Here is a 17,832-nt window from a genome sequence, read left to right as displayed (position 1 = left end):
TGTCATTTTGAATCTGGTTGTTTTGTTTTATTTATGGGCTAATTACACGGACTTCCTTGTGGTTTCTAAAATGAAATTACACTGTTCTCTCTTAGCAACAGAAATGTCTTATTTATATCAGTATATTTTGGCAACTAGATGCCAAAATTACCTTTTATTTCTTAAATACTGAACACCCAACTGAATCCATCCGGCCGAGGCCCTTGTGGCCGACTGGCATGCAGCCGTGCCCTAGGGTTACTACGGTGAGTGGAAAGTTTGAGGTTCGAGTTGATGGATCAACGGCGGTTCCTTAAATTTATAATCTAATTTTACTAACATACTAACATTCTATCTTTGACCCAAAAAAAAAAAACTGAATCTATCCTTGCAACCAAACAAGCCACATTAATATTAGCATAACAAGCAAACACCCCCTTATCTTCGACTATTTTCTTCCATCTTTTCCTCCCGTTCCTTCTCCATTGGCAACACCACCACATTTCACAGTGGGAGCAAAACCTTGAGTAGGGAGGAGATGGCGACAACTCTCTCTTATAGTCTCTTTTGAAAATCTCTCTTTCCTTCTCTCCAACAACACACACTAAGGCCAAGTTTGGCATCTTTCAAAAAATTCAAAAAGTCACTATCCTATTTAAGTCACAGCATCTTATTTAAGTCACATCACCTCTCTAACACATCACTTCAAACCCAACCCATATTTTATAAAAAGTCAAAAAGTGCACTTATTTAGTCTTTCCAAACTTGGCCTAAATCCATCACAACCATTGTAAACTTGGGCTACTACAGCTGGTTTTCTAGTGCACTTGTGTTGTTGGTTGGTTGCTGGTTGGTTGTTGGTTTTCTGTTGGAATGCTTGTTGCTGATAATGGTTTAAATGCGAGCAAACTAATTTTTATAAAATATATATATAAATAAAATTGTATATATTTTAAATGCGAACAAACTAATTTTTATAAAATAAAATTGTATTAAAAAGTCATCCAATATAACGTTCCAACATACATACAAATATATAACAATGTTTCACTTATTACAAATACCTTAATAATTAAAATATTATGTATTCTAATATTTACGCATTGAAGCATGAGGAAGGAGGATAGCTCGCTTTCGGAGAGTTGAGATACAGGTTTGTAAAATTAATTTAAATTGAATAGATTACAATTGTCTTTTTTTTTTTTCTCGTTGTGACAAATGCAATAAATTAAATAGGTTATGATTATTAAATCGATATAATTTTTCTGTGTTCACGAAATAAAAAATGAAATGTCCAACATCTTTAATAGTTCGAATTAACAAAACGAGATCTATGACAGACCTCATAAGACTAAATAGCGCTCTTCAATTCAAATTATGGACCGAAGAGAATTTCCTCATATAAAATAACTACATTAGTGGTTGTGTTTTTTTTTTCTCTCTAATTTAAGAGTGGATCGGAGAGAATTCCCTCATATAAAATAACTACATTAGTGATTCTTTTTTTTTCTCTCTCTCTAATTTAAGAGGTTTCACAGGGAGTAGGGAATCGAATTAAGAGGAAGATCCCTTTCATTTCAAAATTTGGTTTAGAGAGCATTATTTTGGCCCATGAGGCCTACAACATGCCGCGTTTCGATAATCTAAATCGTTCATTTTATCAAGCACTTTGCGTATTTCATCTACACAAAAAAATTTAAATCCAAACAAAATACATTTAAATTAAGTGCATCTAAAAAATACATTTAAGTGCATCTGAAATGTAAACAAATCATGATCATGAACTAGCAATTCTCTCACCATCGCTTCACATTCTTCATTATTTTTCGTTGCTTCAGACGACTGAACAACATCCAAATCATCTGACATGAGCTCCTCAAAAGTGAATTCAACTTCCTCATCATCTCCTTTCCATGAATTGTCTCTCGTACTCATCATCTCTTCAAGAGACATCAATAAATAGGATTGTTATTTCTCCAAATTACTCGTATATTCTTTCAGAACCGACAAGTTAAACTTCGAAACATCCACAGGATGCCATTTCAATTTGTAGAGCGTCGTCACCAAATCGGAAGGAGTGCCGACAGGAGAGAAAGCGACGCCGGCGATGTGTAGACGAGAGATTTCCACAGCTTTCTTAAAAAGGCTTTGACGGCCAGTGACGGAACCAGAAAATTAAATTAGAGGCACTTATTAATTACAATATCGAAAATTTTTACAAAAATATTTCATGCAAGTTTTTACGATTGATTTCGAGAAACATCAAAAAAATAATATTATTTATAACAAGTGTATTACAATATAAAAAAATATAGATATAAGTCTTAAAATAAATTATATAATGATAAATTATTTTTTTATACAAAATTTGATTAAAAATTCAATATAATGGTAATACCACGTCATTATTAGTATGTGATATCATCAACTAATAGTAAATAAACACATAGAGAGTGAACCTCATATGTCAAATGTAACTAACAATCTAATAAATTTCATATCTTTATAGTGAGATTACTTATACTTTCATGTCAATAATAATGAACTCACCGTTATATTCAAAAATTTTCATAAAATTTTCATAGATAATATGATTTATATTGTCTCTTCATTTTCAATCAAAATAATCATTATTATTCTCATAATTTTTGAAATGTCATTAACATTTTACTCTAATAATATTTTTGTAATTTTTTTTATTTAAAATATTTTCTTTATATTTGTAACAAAAAAAAGAAGAAGAAGAAGAAGCCTAAGATCCAGGGGGGGCACGTGACCCCCCTGGTCCTCACTTCCCTCCGCCACTGTTGGCGGCACTTTGTGAAGCAAATGTTACAAGATTTTGGACAATCAATCCTCGCAATTCCGTCTTTGTTTCTTCTCCATCATTGTCATTGTTAGGGTTTTAGGGTTAGATCGATATAATCTAAAATATATAGATTGAGAGGCACGAAGAGCTCACAACAACGGTGGGAAAAAGAAGGTAGTGTTTTAGGGTTAGATTGATATAAGCTTTAAGAAATTTCCTATAAATCAAGCTAAAATAGCATGGCCCCACCATTTTACACTAGAAAACTAAAGAGTAATAATAAACAACTTAAATACTTGGCCGCAAACTTGTGGCGATGGATTTAAGTAGGTAAATCATAAAAGCATACCTACCCTAGAAACTTGTAAGCAATTCCTTGCAATTCTATTGAGTTCAAGCTTCAGTAATTGATTACTTACACATACATATAGCATGCACACAGCAATTATACATACATACTTGTACATCTAGTTTTTCAAAGAATTTCCAAAACATGTCCACCCTTGGCTGTTGTTCCAATAGAGAACAATAAGAGCTGCAATAGATCCATCATTTAGTTTGAAGGTCAACCAAAAAAGATAATATGGCAATCATCTGCCTGATTTTCAAGTATTAACAGAAAAGAAAAAACAAAATGCATCTTGTGTCTCATACAAGCTATGGAAAACAATGTGCTTCTTAAGCAAACCAAGTACAAAAGCAAAAAGAAAGAAATTCAACATAAAGAAACAATACAGAATGTAAACTAATGCTATTGAATATTCAAACATTTCAACCAAAAAGGGAGAGCAAGATAAAAGGACGAAGCAAGGCCTTTTGGGTTCACTTGAAAGGCCACCTTACCAAAAAAATAAAAACAAATAAACATATATAAGCATTGCTCCATCAACATCAGGTGAACAATAATACCCATACAAAATAAACCAATCTTTACTAGAAAGTATAAATTTTTCAAGGGAATCAAACAGATCCATAGTAAAATAAAAATAAAATAAAATAACAATGAATAATCGAGCTCAGCAGAACAAGCATGGTCAATATCTAATAATTGATTATGCTGTTAACGCCATAAACACCAATTATGCTTTGGAATGTGAGAAAATTGGAGGAGTGGTATAGATTGTCGGTTTCCATTTTATACAATTCTTCCAACAATGTTAACTTCAATGGTTCTTCTTAAAGTTTAAATCTTGAATTCACATGCTAGGCTGCAAAACAGACCAAAATTTGTTGTTATTGACCCACAAAAGGGTTTGAAAATTTTCAAAATTAACCCTAACAATTGCAGAAATTATTACAGATATTTGACTAAAGTGATGAACTGAGCAAACTCATTATTAGCCAATCCAATTCTTGAAAGAAGGTGGTTTGGAACGATTTTGCTAAGTCGGCCCAGCAGGGATAACAACTAATTCTATACTATAGACCTTTCTACACAAACAAATATCTCAAACATACATAGGCACATTCATAAGAATTATAATTATTAACAGTTGATATAACCAGAGGATTGCTTATTAACTAACTCTGTGAACACAATAAAACCAAATAATTAAAAATCAATTATTCAGGACACAACAACAACAAGAAAACGAGAGACAGAGAGAGAGAGAGTGCATCACAAGCTCTGAAAGCGATATGTTGATTCTACTTGAAGAATAAAATCTTAGAGAAGCCTATAACTGAGGTCGTTTGTTCCTTCTCTTAAACAAGGAGAGAGGGAGAGAGGTTTGGGGGATTCATAAAGAAAGGACAGGGAGACGGTTAAAAAACTGAAGTGACCATGAATTGGTGGTCTACTGCTACAATTGGAAGATTATGTTACTCTTGTAACCAAGCAAACCACAGACCATGAAAGCTTGTTAATATAAAAAAATAAAATAAAATCGTGATTGGCCCCCAAGTTTACATGTATTTGATTATAGACCATAGTAGTTAATTAAGTTCAAACCATGGCCAAGTCAACACAAAACAATTTATCAAACTAAAATTCATGCCTATATATACACAGGCATAACACATCTCCAATTACCATCTCTGCCAACTTGACAGCCTTTCTTTTATGGTCATGTTTGAATTTGAGTTGTGACAATTGATTTCTTTTAATGATTTTTTTTATTAAAAAAAAATGGATTTTGTCAAACTAAAAAACTCTAAAAACTAAAAGCATAAAATCAGTAACGATTCTACCAAAATGATTGGAATTGAGGGCTTTAAATTGAGAACAAAAGCATAAATCTAGAAAGGATTCACAGGTCTTCCAAGAAACTATAAGTAGAAGTACTCACCCATAATACCAATAGAGAAAGTAAAAAAAAAAAAAAAAAAAGTCCTTTGGTTGATCAACCTTAAATATATCATCCTCCAAATGCATAGACCAATTTGATAGCATTTTGCCAATAAACAAAGTAAAAGAAAATCTAAATGCAAAGTATAACAAGAAAATTTTAAACGATAACCTTCTTGACATCAGGATCTAGAACCTCCTTTGGGATATCATCATAACCCTGTGAAAACAAGAAAATGTTACAGTCCAACTGCAAAACCAATATTCTAAGTAGTCAAATGAATTCAGGTAAAAACAAAGATGGTTTGGTAATGCAATATTCATTACCTCTAGCTTCTCATCCCAATCTTTTGGCTGTCATCAATAAACAGTGGAGTCATTAAAAAAAAAACCTTAAATATATCATCCTCCAATTGCATAGACCAGTTTTATGTTAGAATAAAATCTTTGTGATTGTGTTAGAATAATATATTTGTGATTGTGATTCTACTTAGATGTCATTAGTTATAGTTTCCTTTTGAAACCTTTTCCGTCAAAGGCACCTCCTCCCTATCAAGCCGTTGGTCTCTGCCCATGTCTTCCTCTATTTGAAACGAAGTATCACCCTGAAACTCATCATTAGCAACCATTGCCAAGGCTTCACCAGCAAAGACAACTCTCACCCCTCATACCCAGCTCCCTCTATCGATATTATCGGCCCAAGAAAATTTTCTCCACTTTCTCCTGCCGAAACACCTCCTCCTCCGCCTCCTATCGAAACTCCTCAACCCCTTGTCGAAACTCAGCACGAAACGATCATGATCACATACACCATCGTCATCCAATCCTTGGTTAGCCACATTTTTTTTTTTTTTTGGGTGAATAAGAAATAAATAAATAAAACAAAAAGATTTACAAGAATACAAGGGGCATACCCCAGGCCCTAACAACAACACAAAACACAAACGTCGGCAACAAATCACCGAAGCCCAGCCACAAAATTAAAAACACTATACAAAACCTAGAAAACCGAGGGCTACATCCAAAGGTCGGGAATCAAAGGGTGGTTACTAGCCATCGGATTGTACAAAGGCCATGTCCTGTAATGGATAGGATCCTTGTACAATAGAAATAAGTAGCAGCCACCTTTGAACAACACAAACCCAAAAGTACCCAGCATCCTTGGATCCTTCCTACACAACCGGTAGGAATATGCTCCTATACCTTTAACATTCAAAAACAAAGTCCTACCAGGAACCTTACGGGAAAACCAAAACAAACCCATTGTATCATCTTTGTTGGGTTGCCTATAGTACAGCATAACTACAGGCACAAAAAACCTCCTACACAGCCCGTAGGGGTAGGCAAAATTACATAATAAAACTATATACACACAATGAAAAAGACAATTGATTATCACTTTCATGTAGCACAAGAAGGCGCTTGAAGCAGTCGTCACCACGTTACATATACACTCTTCAAACTGTCTTCTGGACCTGCACAAGAAGCAGCCACCACCCCTACACACCATACTGTATACCTATTCAAAATATGATAAGCAGGAATTTCCAAACCAGTATAAGTAGTCATAGAGAAGTAAAAACAACAAGCACTCTGTATAGGACCTCCCCTCACTTGACCCACAATTAAAGAAGTCTCTCCACTCCATATAATATCTCACATCACTAGGCCCACAACTCACATACTCACTCATAAATGCCAGATGGACTGTGTGCATGATAGCTCCCTTAACTTGCAAAAAATATATATAATATATAATAAATGTTAGAGCAAAATACATGTACTTCCTCTCCTCACTCAACCCACATTTACAATAACGAATATATTTGCTCGCATCACTCAACCCTTCATTCGGCCTCTCCATTTTTGGTAAATGGTTAACCACATTGACCACTGAATCAACAAGGTCTACCTTCTTCGATGAGAATGGCCCATCAAATCGATCGGCCCTAGACTCAACTGGATTGACGACCTGATTGCCCACATGTCCACCTGTCTCGATGACCCGACCCACCAAACTTGAGCCCAAGCCTTGGCGTAAAAAGTAAAAGATAAAAGATATATGACACTAATGGGTTTGACCTAGTCTGCTTTCTTAGGCCTTGAGGCATCGAGCCCACATTTCGTATAGCCATTTCAGCTTCATTTACTTGGCCTAAACCACTTCTATCTGGCACAAGACCCAAAGAAAAGTCTTTGAGCCTATTAATAGCAGGCCCAAAAGCCTTATTAACCCTCACCCTTTGTTTGCCCAAATGCAATCTCCTCTGCTCAAAAACTTTTGGTTTCCATACTTGAGGAGGCCCATGTGAATATACCTTCCTCAAATCATGCCTGAAATCACGTTAAGCATATATCACTGAAGACCATTCTCACCCCCACGAAGCTTGCCTACCTTCGACGACCTTCATTCTTCCACCACCGAGCCTTCCTCTGACCAAACAGGTAAGGTATACCTCCATCGGCCCCAACAAACACTGATTCCCACTGGAACACCTACCGCAAAAGCACGGACTCTAATTCGAACACACCTTATAGATTCCATATTCAATGTCGCACCATCTACCTTTAAAAAGCCATCGTATCGATCTCCAATCCCGAAATACCTATTCCCCTCGAAGATGAACTGACAGCCCCAAGACCTGAACCTAATTACTCTACTTTAGTGGAGAATTACGACCCCTCACACACAACACTGCTGGCAATCACCAATCCAACAACAATGGTCGGCCTTCAACCACCCAACGACTAGTTAAAATCCTTGCAGCATCATCTCTAGTCGGAAAGGCGAAAAGCACAAATTGACCACCAGTCGCTACCACCTGCACCCCTCTTGGGAACTTTCACAATCAATTTGCCCACTCCGACATTCGTAACACCTCCATTCTTTTTTCCCCATCCAGCCCACTAGTCCCACAAAGCATGAGTCCAAAAACGAAACCTAGGTTGCCTCAGACCCCTCCTGAACCTCCACATCACAACCACCAGCCCCATGAATCACCATAGCCCCCCCAATTGGCCATGCTCTCCTTTTTCTCTCACGAACTCCACCCCCTCGATTTACCCATCCATTCCCAATAGCAAATCTTTCCAACAACAAAGCCCCTCTCATCTATCCCCAAAAGAAGATTGTGGAAAGAAAATCTGATTTCGGTGATCATCTATCTGCATCACCATCACAACCCTATCCTCCTTCAACCGAAGCCAAACAGCCACACTCCGTCACCCACCAAAGACACGACCCAAGAAACGTCGAACGGCAGTAGCCCTCTTAGAAGCCTTGCGTAACTGGCCCACCACCCATTTTATCTCCCCACCAAACAACTCAATTGCCCTACAAATCCCTTGGCTACACTCAATAATGTCAGTCCTACGTTAGCCAATCGCATCTGTTGTCCCTTAATTGAATTCAAAAAAATGATCGCCAAGGAAAATCAGTCTCCGACCAAGCCCATCCGACTCCGTTCTATATCATTTTAGAAGGGCTCTGTATTCATCGCACCATACTAGACTGTATCGTCGATTTATATTTGACATAGCTAGATCTAGATCTAGGGTTCTTATTCTATTAGGTATGGGGATGTTAGTTAGTAATATTGTTAGATTGCATGTTTGAATAGATTATAGCTTTCTATTATATTATTGAAAATAACATGCTATTCCTACATACAATGGAACGAATCACTTGATAATATTGTTGGTACTATTGTTTGATCTGTCCGAGTTGACGTCCTCCCAAATGCTTACCTACAAAATATGGTAATACATTTAAGTTATAAAATATGGAATTCAGGTTTAGATGAGAAGAGAAGGAGAAAGAAAGACAGAAAGTGTAGCGATCCCGGTTTCGATCCTTCTTTCATATGTTTGCCACTTCGACTGGGCAGGTCGGGGATCGAGCTGCCTAATCAGCTCGCGGGGGTCCAGGGCTGCGTCCCTTGGCGGGGTCGAGAGGCAGCGTCCCTGAAGAAAAAATACAAAATGCATTCGAAGTTGCTTGAGCCGCTCATGCGGAAAACATGAGAGGGCTTGTTTGGCTACTGCAATAAATGCAAGTGCGGGAGTGCAAGTGTGGGAGAAGCGCCGCACGTGTGGAGGTAGGTGAGTCTGAAATTTTAGTCTTTTCTTCTCTTTAGGCTGAGTGTATCTCACTCTTATTAGGGGTCTCTCTCTCTAAAAACCCTTTCCTCTCCCTTCTCTCTACATTTCCCTATGCCAAATTGGATCAAAACCTTAATTTCTCAAGATCCATTAGAGTTCTGCCATAGTTTCTTCATCAAAGATGGTTAACTTCTCGAGTTTCGACACCGTTGATTTTGGATATTTCGTCTCATTTTTTCTTCAAAACTTGAGGTAGGGATTTTCTTAGAGTTATATATATGTTTTTGCAAGATCTATATGATTTTCGAAATCATCTTTCGATAGCTTTGAAAATTGATTGTTGATTCAAGAAGTTGAGCGATTTTGAAAGTGGATTTGTCTCTTGCTCTTTTAAAATGCTCTCATGGGTTTTGATCTTCGTTGATCGAAGAAAAGATGATTTTGAAAAATTTTCTTTCAAAAGATTTGAGTTGTATACTTTTGGTGAAAAAACCTAGAATTTGGGAATTTTTTTTAAGAGACTGAAAATCCATGAATGACATTATTATATTTATTTTGTGTGTCAAAATAAATAGATGTTTGAAAAATTTCTTATTTATATTTATATAAATGATGAATTTCAAAGAATATGAGAATTATTGCTCATTTTGAAAATTATCGTTCAAAACGTTGAAATAGTCTTGAAATGACCAATTGTTGAGGATACTTGAAAAGAGAGAATTTTGTTATTCCTTGGATGATGAATTGGAATAAAAGTATTTATATTCATCTTGTGTTATTGGCATATCAATTCATTTGATTACATTAAACTTTGAAAGTTGATTTGAAAACTTGCATTGAGAAAAGAACGTTGAGAAACAAGTTTTCATGGAATAGTTTTGGAGTAAGTACGTTGGTAAGTCTTGATAGGTGATGTAAATGATATTGAATAAGTTGGCCTAAGAGTCCGGGGTGAAAGACCGAAAACCCGCGCAGATAGGTGTCGAGCCTTCCGGTTAATACCGGTAAAAATGACAAATTAGTAGTACTTGTATAGTCTACTTGCAGACACCGACCTAGAGATTACCAAAGTCATATTTACCGCTCTTGAAATGAATTGTTAAGTTTTGAAGAATTGAAATTGCATGACATCATTGATTATGAGGATTTTCAAAGATGAAGATATGATTTTCTTTCAAAAGAGCATAGCATGGCATGTGCATTTCATCTCTTGAGACTTGTATAAAATGTATATACTTTGTTAAAGATTTCCTACTGGGCTTTATGCTCACCCTACGGGATTTTTGTGCAGGAAAAGATATGGTGATGCCGCCTAACTAAAGGCGAGGAAATGTGTGTTAAGAGTACGAGACTCTCATTTTGCTATGACTCTGTATGTGTGTGGGTTTGAATAACCGTTTTGTGTAACCAGGCTCAAGCCTTGGAAACTTGTAAACCCTTGGGGGTATTTATTTGTTTATTTACTTGTTGTTGGATTAATGTATTGTTGCATGAAGAACTATTGTATCATTTAATATAAGTTTAGAAATTTATATTCGGTTTTCCTTGAAAGAGTTATGATTGTTGTATTATCATTTGGGGTAGAAATTTGGGGCGTTATAGAAAGAATATGTTTCGGGAACCTAATCAGTCCTCCACGTCACTTGTGTTTTATATTAAATCCAATGTTATATTTCAAGTGTCATGACATAAGACTAAAAATAAAAAGAAAAAGAAAGAAAGAAAGAAACAAGAAGAAGATAACATTCTAACACTCCCTCAAGCTGAAGCATAGAGATGAAACATGGTCAACTTGAAAGACAACCTCAGGGGGAAAAAAAAAAAAAAAACTACTTAGTTCTTCATGAAAATATTACCCAAATGACCATCCAAAGGAACATAAGTAGTGACAATTTGTTTCTATAGCAACAAATATGAAAACAAAAAGTGACAGACAACCTCTATATGTTTTATTCGCTCATGAAAAACAAAGATTGTAAGTAATCAAGATAGCGACTTGATTGTGACAAAACATTTGCATAGGAGTAGGGATATCGATGCCAAAATCCAAAAGAATAACCCATACTTTTCAAAGTCGGGGTAAAAGAAAAACTTCCTAAACCAATTGCACCACTCAAAGTCGATCAAACTGACTGGTTTTGCTTAGTTTCTTTACTAATAACTGTCTGCTTGGTTTTGAAATACATGAAAAATCGGTATTTGGTTCGGTCTAGTTTGAGTGAATGAAAGACCAATGTACAATGAACTTACCAAGGTACTTTGACGTCAGAAACTTTAATATAATGCGTCTTATACACGTGCTGGTCATTGGAAGAGTATTTTGTCGTAATAAGCTATTCTTTTTTGTTTGTTTGTTTGTTTGTTTGTTTTTTTTTTTTTTTTTTTTTTTTTTGGGGGGGGGGGGTCCATTTACTAGAAAACAACTCATCTAGAAATATGGGTTACCTTTAGCCCGCCATCTCCCTCAATCTCTCTTCGTCTAATTATTTCTTTGCCAATGATGGCCTCCTCTTCTCCGTGGCAGCAGACTCAGTCAATCTCTCTTCATCTACCTCTTTTTCTACCAATGTTTGTTGCCTCTTCTCAGTAGGCCCATCTCCATCAGTCTCTCCCTATTTGCCTCATTTGCAAATGATCATCCCCGTACTTCACGATGGTTTTGAGAAAAAATAAAATAAAATTGAAAAGCAAGGGATATTTGACAAACATAAGGTGTGCTTTTACAAAATTGATGGTTTAATTTGTGAAATTATTTTAGAATTAGGGTTCAAAATTTAATTCAAGGTTTATTTTTTTGCCATTTAATTGATGGCTTCAATTGAGGATTTATTATTAGAATGGGGTTTCTCTCTCAAACTGTACAAGATTATGGATCTGCTATTGGGGATTTACTATATATATCTCAAATCAACCACATCAACCACCCAATGGTCAACGATGTGCTAAAGTTAAGAAGGACTTTCTGTCAGTTTAGGTCCCATAGCAATACAAAACCAACGTGGTCAGTTTAGGGGCAATCTCTCCAAAACCTGACCAGATCGAACCAAAACGCTTACACCCTAATTTCAGAGATAGTACGAGCCATAGTGCAATACTCAACTTCATCAGCACTCAAACAAGTAACAACATTTTGTTTTTTAATATAACAACTAGCAAGGTTGCCTCCAATACATGTACAATATATAAGACGTTGAGCCTACCAACCCAATCAGCATCATAAAAGTTTAAAATCATTTGAAAATATAAAAAAGCACATCAAATTGCTTCAAAAAAATCACCAGAATTACCAAGAGAACAAGACAAATCAGACCATGTAGTTGCCAACCATCAACATCTGTAGTCATCATACAGATGATGACATGACTGTTCTTTAATTCCACTGAAAAGCATTATTCTTTACTGAATGATGAATTTTATATTCAATTCAATAATAAAAGTGGCCAAATTTGGGTTCTAAGAACGTTGAGAAAAAGAATAGTATCTAATGACAACGACAGACATGTAAACGACCCCAAAATCCGTATCCGAAATTACTTTTATGCCCTTGTGGGTTAATGCATTTTAATTTAATGATATCTGTTTGAATTGAAGCATTATCTGTTGAGTTACGACTTTAAAGTTGAATTGCCAACCTTTATGGGTTCAGAAATCGGAATTGAGTGCATGGATATGTTAATGGGAATTTTTAGAGCTATTTGGGAAAATTAATTGGAGATTTAATTAGTCTGATTCGTTAGTACATGTTTGGGTGGTTAACTTTGTACTACAAATTGAAGGCCTTAAAGACTTTAGAAACCAGAACAGAGGACATATTTATGATCAGCGTAATTTTTAGAGTCACTTGGGAAGTTTAATTGAAATTTGATTTTGTGCGATTTGTAAGGGCGTGTTTGGCCCTTCCTATTTGTGAAAAGCTTATATATATATATATATGCTATATGAGTTGTTCAACTCAACCTTTGAGCCAAGAAAATATCTAAGGAAAGAAAAATTTGGAGAGAGCAAGAGAGAAGCAAGAGAAGAAGAGAAAACTTGAGAATGATGAAGAAATCAAGGATTTGGCTTGAATTCATCATGGTTATACAAGAATAAGTGATGGTAAAGGCTTAAGGTAAATTCTCCCTCCCAATCCTTGAAGATCATAAACTAAAGAATGAGTTTCTTGGGTTATCTATGATTGTGTGTATGGGTCTTGTTTCTTCAAGTAAGAAAATGTTGAATCTTTGAATATGACATGAATTATGTTACAACTTAGTTTCTTGTAGGAATTTTATGGTTCTTAAAGAGGCTAAAGAGGATTCCACCATACAAGTGAGCTTTGAACCCCAAACCATGGCTACTTTATGCTCTTGTGTTTTTTTAAATCTTAATCTTGTTCTTATGCTTGGGAATTTGAGTAGTATTTTGAGGTTATGATCTTTGATGGAAGCTAATAATGTGAAATTTATCATGTATTAAAGAGTTTTAGGCTTTGATTTACATGAAATTGGGGTTCGATTTTGAAAATGAGAGGTTCCAAATTATGCAGCCATTTTCGGACTGCAAATTGCCCAGAGCCGCACGTGCGGCGGGTCTTCCCACACATGTGGCAGTCCAGTCCCAAAACCAAATTTGATTCTGCTAAAAAGGCACGTAGTCCCGCACGTGCGGCCCCATTCCCGCACGTGCGGGGACAGCTCTGTCCAGCTAACTTTGGACAAACATATCTCTTGCATCCGGACTCCGTTTCGAGTGATTCTTGAGCCTAAAATCAAGCCCCGGAAGTCTAGTTTCCAATGGCGGTAGTCTCACTCCCAAATTCTAAATACAGAAATAGTTATGCCTAAATTAGTAACAACTGTTCACTTTCTGTTTACCAGTTTGTGCCGTCTCTTCGCTTAAACCATTTTCCATCGATTCCTCCTATTTTTTGAAACATGGATTATAACTTATTAAGGAATAATGAGCTTGGTATCACCATGGCTAATTGATTACATGATCAAAGAGAATAAATAAAGGATCGATTATAATCTCATATTATGTGTTGTGCACTATGCTTGTAGGTCGAGACGAGGACATCGTCCCATTACTACCGGGAGCCGATCACTGTGAGTAATAGTAGTGTAACGATATGTTTCACTTACTTCCAGTGATTATGATTTATGTATTGTTATTTGTGAATGGCCTATTCCATTGATATTGTGCTTTGATTAAATTAATGGATATGATTGAATAATGGCATTGATATGGACCTAAGGTCGTTCTGTCCCTAGTAATAGACGTGGGCCCGAGGCCGTTATGATGTGAATTGTTTTGTCCCTATTAATGTAGTGATACATTTGCCTTCTGTTAATAGTTATTATTAATGTTCTGTTATTCGCAAGACAACTATGTCGACTTATAATAAACGTGCACTATTGAGTAATGGTATTCTTATGAATCTGAGATTATTCTGTTTTGCTAATACTGGACTTGAGGCCATTCTGTATACTCTGTTGGGCCTGAGGCCATTATGTATAATCCATTGGGCCTGAGGCCGCTCTGTATAATCTGTAAGGCCTGAGGCTGCTCTGTATAATCTGTTGGGCCTAAGGCCACTCAGTATAATCTATTAGGTCTAAGGCCGCTCTGTATAATCTGTTGGCTTGAGGCCGCTCTACATAATATGTTGGGCGTAAGGCCGTTTTGTATTCTGCATGGGCCTGAGGCCAGTCTGTATTACATATGGGCTTGAAGCCAGTCTGTATTACATGTGAGCCTGAGACTATATTGAAATATAGTTATGGATAAGACCTGTGTATAGTTTGGTATCTGTCTATTTATTTTATCCAAGGTTTTGCTTATTCAATTAACCTCCTTACATTGCTATTATTCACTGAGCCTTGCTCATTCCGTTTTATGTATATTTCTGTAGGTGAGCCATCGGAGATTGACACTAGAGTTGTACTGAGACTCGCCTGTCTGCCAAGTCACTTGGGGTATGCCTCCGTGTGGAGGCCTTAATTTGTGTTGGGAGTCATAAATTATTAAGTCTTATGTAAGTGTGTGTGAGATCTATATAAATTCTGTGATCGTACATGTATATATGGGAGTGTATTTAAATGCTTAAATTTAATTAAGCCATCATGTATACACTAGCTCAATGGATGTTGTCTTTTATTAATATTGCTTCCGCTTAAGGCACCGTATTTGGTTAAATATTATTTTAAAATTCTGTTTTGAGGCCTATGTACAGGCCGGTCATAAACCAAACTTTTAGGGGCGGGTTTGGGTCGTGACAGGACAAATAAATGGGCATCTCTGCTTGTCTAAATTATTTGCACAGCAAGGCTAGGCTTTTAGGTGGAAAAGTTTTTTTCATTGCAATTACAGAAGAAACATGGCAGATGATGCAAATATATGATTGAAGTACTCCCTGTGCAACTTTGAAAAATGATTATGATTATGCTATTACATGTTGTTGCTGGTCAAGCATCAACTACTGCCCCTAACAGCAATATCTTCTGCACAAGTATTAATTGAGCAAGCTTCAGCTATTTGTTCAAGTATCTATGTCCACAAGTTACCAAGTTCAAGAAAGAGTCCTAAAACCGCCATATCACCAAATGGTAGCAAGTTCACTTCATATTTATTTTCCTTCACTTCATTTTCTAACCATATAAAAGCTTTAAGAAAATTTATTTCCTACCAACCACATAAAATATGATAATTAAAAAACAAAACAAAAAAAATAGAAAAGCAGACAACAGTGCAAAGAAACATTAATCAGTAAGAAAGTCTATTATAATCCACATTAAAAGAGTATATTTACAGTGAAATATTCAAAGCAGAGAGAGGTATACTTATCATAATAGCGACATAATCTTTTTGTAGGAAACTTCAAAGTCTGAACATAAATCTTGGCAAGGAATATCCACTGCTTCTGAGAGGACTCAAATTCAATGTACTTATCCCAGAGGGGATAACATAAGTAGTCCTTTCCAACAAAGGACATTGCTCTTTTAAATAATCTGCAGGTTAAATTTGGAAAAGTATTAGTAACTGAGATAAATAGAAAATACTTAAATTACAAAAGCACCACATTATCTGCAACAGGTGGATGTTGAAAGGATTCACTTGGATATTTCCTCTTGTTACTGAAAGTGAGGTTTTTTCAAAGCTTTTGCTCTTTAAGTCATATGCAGACACTAAATTTGACACCACTCTTAACATTTTCAGAACTTATGGTGATGGTGAGTTTGACAATCACAGATTTCATGATTATCTTTCTTCTCAGTATTTGTGACAACCAATCATTCATGTACGACACATATCATATTATTCTTGCATTCATGCCTTGTGTGTTATGCTTTCTGTGAATTAGGACATGCTAAGGACTAGAGTAGAAGAAGAAGTTAGTTTGAAAATTAAGTGTAGGAAAATTATTTGTTTTGAGCCTTGAGTTAGGGAACTTATCTTGAACTTGAATGTTGAATACTTAGATGATTCAGAAAACCTTAAGTGAGGAGCTTAATGATCTTAGTCTAACGAGTAGAGTTTAATGGGTACTTAATTAAAAATTAAGGGATTAACAAAAGTTAAGAAGGATTAACTAAAGCTTAAGTAGGATTAATTAGACTAATGAAGATTAAGGATTAAGCATGGTTGTCTGAATCGTACGATTCGCAATACAAGTCATACGATTCAATACGAGTTTTGCATATGGCAATATGAATCGCAAGTAGGAATCAGAAATCTACTAGAATCGTGCGATTCAAATATGAAATTGTAAGAATCGGAATGAATCGTCGATATTTGCGAATCTTGACCATTCAGTTCGCTCTTTTTTATTTGGCTTACAGCACTATAAATCGAGACTGTTTGGTGTCTTTAACCCCGAAGAAAAAATAAAAAACAAAGAAGAAGAAATCGTCAAAATACATACCAGGATGACAAAACGAAGAAGAAGACAAAATGGTAGAAGAAATCGTCGATACATACCAGGATGAAGTTAGGGCTTAACGAATAGAGGATTCAAAGTCAATTAATGAAGAAATCGAGGAACAGAAGTCTCTTTTCTACCCAAAATCTGAAGATATGCAATGTTTATTTGACGGATGATTTTCTACTCATTGTCGTTTTCATGGTCTCATATTTTCTTTTGTGTTCTTCACTTTTCCTGTGGCTGTTGGGCAACTTTTTCTTTGCAAGACTTTTGTGCCTTTTTGTTCGTGGGTCTGTTTTTATGCATTAAATTCTGCTGAAAGGACTGCACATGTCCTTCTCTAATTATATTATATTATATTATATTATATATATTATACATTATATTTAATATATATTTTGTAATTGTACACTTCCACTTTAATATTATTTATTATATATATGGATTGCCATTTTTTCATCTTTAAGAACTATATATATGATTTTATATAATATATATATATATATATATGTAAACATTTATTAAAAAAATATAAAATAAAGTGAATCTTACTATTCATGATTTGATTCGATTTAGGATTCATTTTTTTGAGAAACCGATTCCCAATTCGATTCACGATTTGACAACCACGGGATTAAGTTTGATTAATTAAAACTAACCTTGGTTAATTAAGTTAATGGGTCAATTAATGAAACACTTACATTAATTAATCAAATCCTACAAACAAAAGAGAAGCTTGGAGAGGCTTTGAGA

At 35.5% G+C, this 17,832-nt stretch overlaps 1 protein-coding gene across 12 annotated transcripts in view; it reads right to left on the bottom strand.

The window, feature by feature from the left end:
- Nucleotides 1-3,700: 3,700 nt before the first annotated feature.
- Nucleotides 3,701-17,832, bottom strand: part of LOC145796216 (pre-mRNA-processing factor 39-2-like) — a 46,415-nt gene continuing 32,283 nt past the window's right edge. For 5 of the 12 annotated variants that reach the window (XR_014336832.1, XR_014336834.1, XR_014336831.1 and 2 more), the window contains 2 exons: nt 15,998-16,165; nt 6,016-6,594 (listed from right to left, as the gene is read on the bottom strand). Coding sequence is in view for 5 of the 12 variants with exons in the window: in XM_082881257.1 (XP_082737383.1) it covers nt 6,510-6,594; nt 15,998-16,165 (253 nt within the window). In the remaining 7 variants the exon portion in view is untranslated. Of the gene's footprint in view, nt 3,997-5,094; nt 5,296-5,402; nt 6,595-11,647; nt 16,166-17,832 lie in introns of those variants that run through there. The other 7 variants (XR_014336835.1, XR_014336830.1, XR_014336828.1 and 4 more) reach the window with 6 other exon arrangements.

This window comes from Camellia sinensis, chromosome 1, assembly GCF_055761805.1.
Source record: "Camellia sinensis isolate YWXY chromosome 1, ASM5576180v1, whole genome shotgun sequence".
Classification (NCBI taxonomy): Eukaryota; Viridiplantae; Streptophyta; class Magnoliopsida; order Ericales; family Theaceae; genus Camellia; species Camellia sinensis.
The sequence above is the reverse complement of the archived record's forward strand: the minus strand, read 5'-3'. Positions and strand labels throughout refer to the sequence as shown.